We start from the raw sequence: 2,500 nt of genomic DNA, 5'->3' as shown, positions 1-2,500 counted from the left end.
TTTGCTAAATAAAGATTATAACTATTGTCCAACATTGTTATTGTAACTATGAATCATGTTTGATTGACAGGTGGACTCAGAGCAGCAGCTGAAGAGAATCACTCAGATGAGAATCGTCGAGTTTGATTATAAACCGGAGTTTGCCTCGACGATGGGCATAGACCACACACACCAGACAGGTACACACACACACACACACACACACACACACACACACACACACACACACACACACACACACACACACACACACACACACACACACACACACACACACACACACACACACACACACACACACACACACACCAGACAGGTACCAACACACACACAAAAACCTAAAGTTGTTATTGTAATATTGAAACTGTAATATCGAGGGCTTGGAGCAAAAGGGGCGTAAGTGACATATTTGGCGAAAATGACTTTTATATCATTTTAAAGGTCTTGATAAGTTCTATCAAATGGTAAAAGAATAATGTCACTAAACATTTTACTTTTTGAGATAAAGGCTGAAAACATAAAGGCGTCAGTGAAAACCTTCAGTTGAGTTTGGCGCACAAAAGGCGTAAGTGCATCATAAATAGACTAAAAGATCTGACAATATGGAGGGATTGCAGAAAAGACCAACATCTATACTACAGAAAAAGTGTTTTGAATATGTCTGGAGAACCTGATATACCCACATATGATGGAGACAATATGGACACTAAAATAAACACTTTATTTTAGATTTAAAAAACAAAACAAACATGAATTCCTTGAAGCCTAATCTCTATTTGTAGAGGTTGCTTCCATATGCTGTTTTTTATTAAATATTTACAATCAATAAAAAGTTGGTTTTTGCTCTCCTGTAAAATTCTGAAAATGTCACTTACGCCCTTTTGCGCCAAGCCCTCGATTTATTTGTTATACCATCTGGAGTGTGATGCTTTGAATATTGCTTATTGTTCATATTAAAGGTGCAGTCAGTGATTCTGGAGAACGCTTGTTGTCAAAATAATTTTTTGTCAAAATCAGTGAACATCTCCTCACGATCGGTGTGTGTGCACTGAGAAGCTATCCAGTGTTAATACACAGCCTAGGCTCTGTAAACAAAGAGGATGTAAACAAAGGGGCCCAACCATAGGTAGCAACATGCCTGTTTACAGAGCCTAAGTTGTGCATTAAGAATGGTTTTCTTTCAGCTTACACACAGTGCAGACAGGTAGCAGATTGTGAGGAGATATTCACTGATTTTGCCCAGAAATATTTTTGACCACAAGTGTCCTCCAGAATCACTGACTGCACCTTTAACTCCCTCACTTGATAGATAGATAGATAGATAGATAGATAGATAGATAGACAGACAGACAGACAGACAGACAGACAGACAGACAGACAGACAGGCAGACAGACAGACAGACAGACAGTGTTATAATAACATTATGATATTTCAGGAATAATCGCTCAGGAGGTGAAGGAGTTGCTGCCGTCTGCGGTGACAGAAGTCGGAGACGTTTCGTGTTCCGACGGAGAGAAGATTAAAAACTTCCTCATGGTGGATAAGGTAATCTCCTGTGTGTGTGTGTGTGTGTGTGTGTGTGTGTGTGTGTGTGTGTGTGTGTGTGTGTGTGTGTGTGTGTGTATGTCTGAGTCTGTGTGTGTGTGTGTGTGTGTGTGTGTCTGAGTCTGTGTGTGTGTGTGTGTCTGAGTCTGTGTGTGTGTGTGTGTGTATGTCTGAGTCTGTGTGTGTGTGTGTGTGTATGTCTGAGTCTGTGTGTGTGTGTGTGTGTGTTTGTGTGTGTGTGTGTCTGAGTCTGTGTGTGTGTGTGTGTGTATGTCTGAGTCTGTGTGTGTGTGTGTGTGTGTGTGTGTGTGTGTGTGTGTGTGTGTCTGAGTCTGTGTGTGTGTGTGTGTCTGTGTGTGTGTGTGTGTGTGTGTGTGTGTGTGTGTGTGTGTGTGTATGTGTGTCTAAGTCTGTGTGTGTGTGTGTGTGTGTCTAAGTCTGTGTGTGTGTGTGTCTGTGTGTGTGTGTGTGTCTAAGTCTGTGTGTGTGTGTGTGTCTGTCTGAGTCTGTGTGTGTCCGTGTCCATGTGTGTGTCAATATAGTTTTTCTTAATGCCTTTGTCATGGCTTGTAACGCTCACCCAGGAACAACAGCTGGCGTAGTAAAAACTCTACCGCTTTTGTCCAAAGGGGGGCGCAAGAATGAACACAAACTGAAAGTTCCTCGGAGCACCTTTAAAATATATCTATGACTAAATCAGCAAATTTGTATACAAAATCAACTAGGAAGGCAACTTAAGCAACTAGCAACTTACCAACCCTTATGGGATCTATTGTTGTATCAGAATTTGTATAAAATTATGTTTGTTTCCACGTTCCTAAAAATAATTTAGTTTTGATATTTTGATGACAGAATTAGTCAATACTAATACTTTCCCCCGCTCTGCCACCTGTGTCATGGTTGTTGTGTCCTTGGGCAAGACACTTCACCCACCTTGCCTCGTGTGAATGTGTA

The 2,500-nt window shown here is 41.0% G+C and overlaps 1 protein-coding gene across 1 annotated transcript in view; it reads left to right on the top strand.

Moving 5' to 3' along the window:
* Positions 1–2,500, top strand: part of myrfl (myelin regulatory factor like) — a gene marked incomplete at both ends in the record, with an annotated part of 23,065 nt that overhangs the window by 12,329 nt on the left and 8,236 nt on the right. Inside the window, 2 exons of the mRNA XM_080051469.1 lie at positions 71–179; positions 1,437–1,546. Coding sequence (XP_079907595.1) covers positions 71–179; positions 1,437–1,546 — 219 coding nt within the window. The remainder of the gene's footprint in view (positions 1–70; positions 180–1,436; positions 1,547–2,500) is intronic.

This window comes from Ammodytes marinus (genome assembly GCF_949987685.1).
Source record: "Ammodytes marinus genome assembly, chromosome: 22".
In the NCBI taxonomy this organism is placed as follows: Eukaryota; Metazoa; Chordata; class Actinopteri; order Uranoscopiformes; family Ammodytidae; genus Ammodytes; species Ammodytes marinus.
The sequence above is the reverse complement of the archived record's forward strand: the minus strand, read 5'-3'. Positions and strand labels throughout refer to the sequence as shown.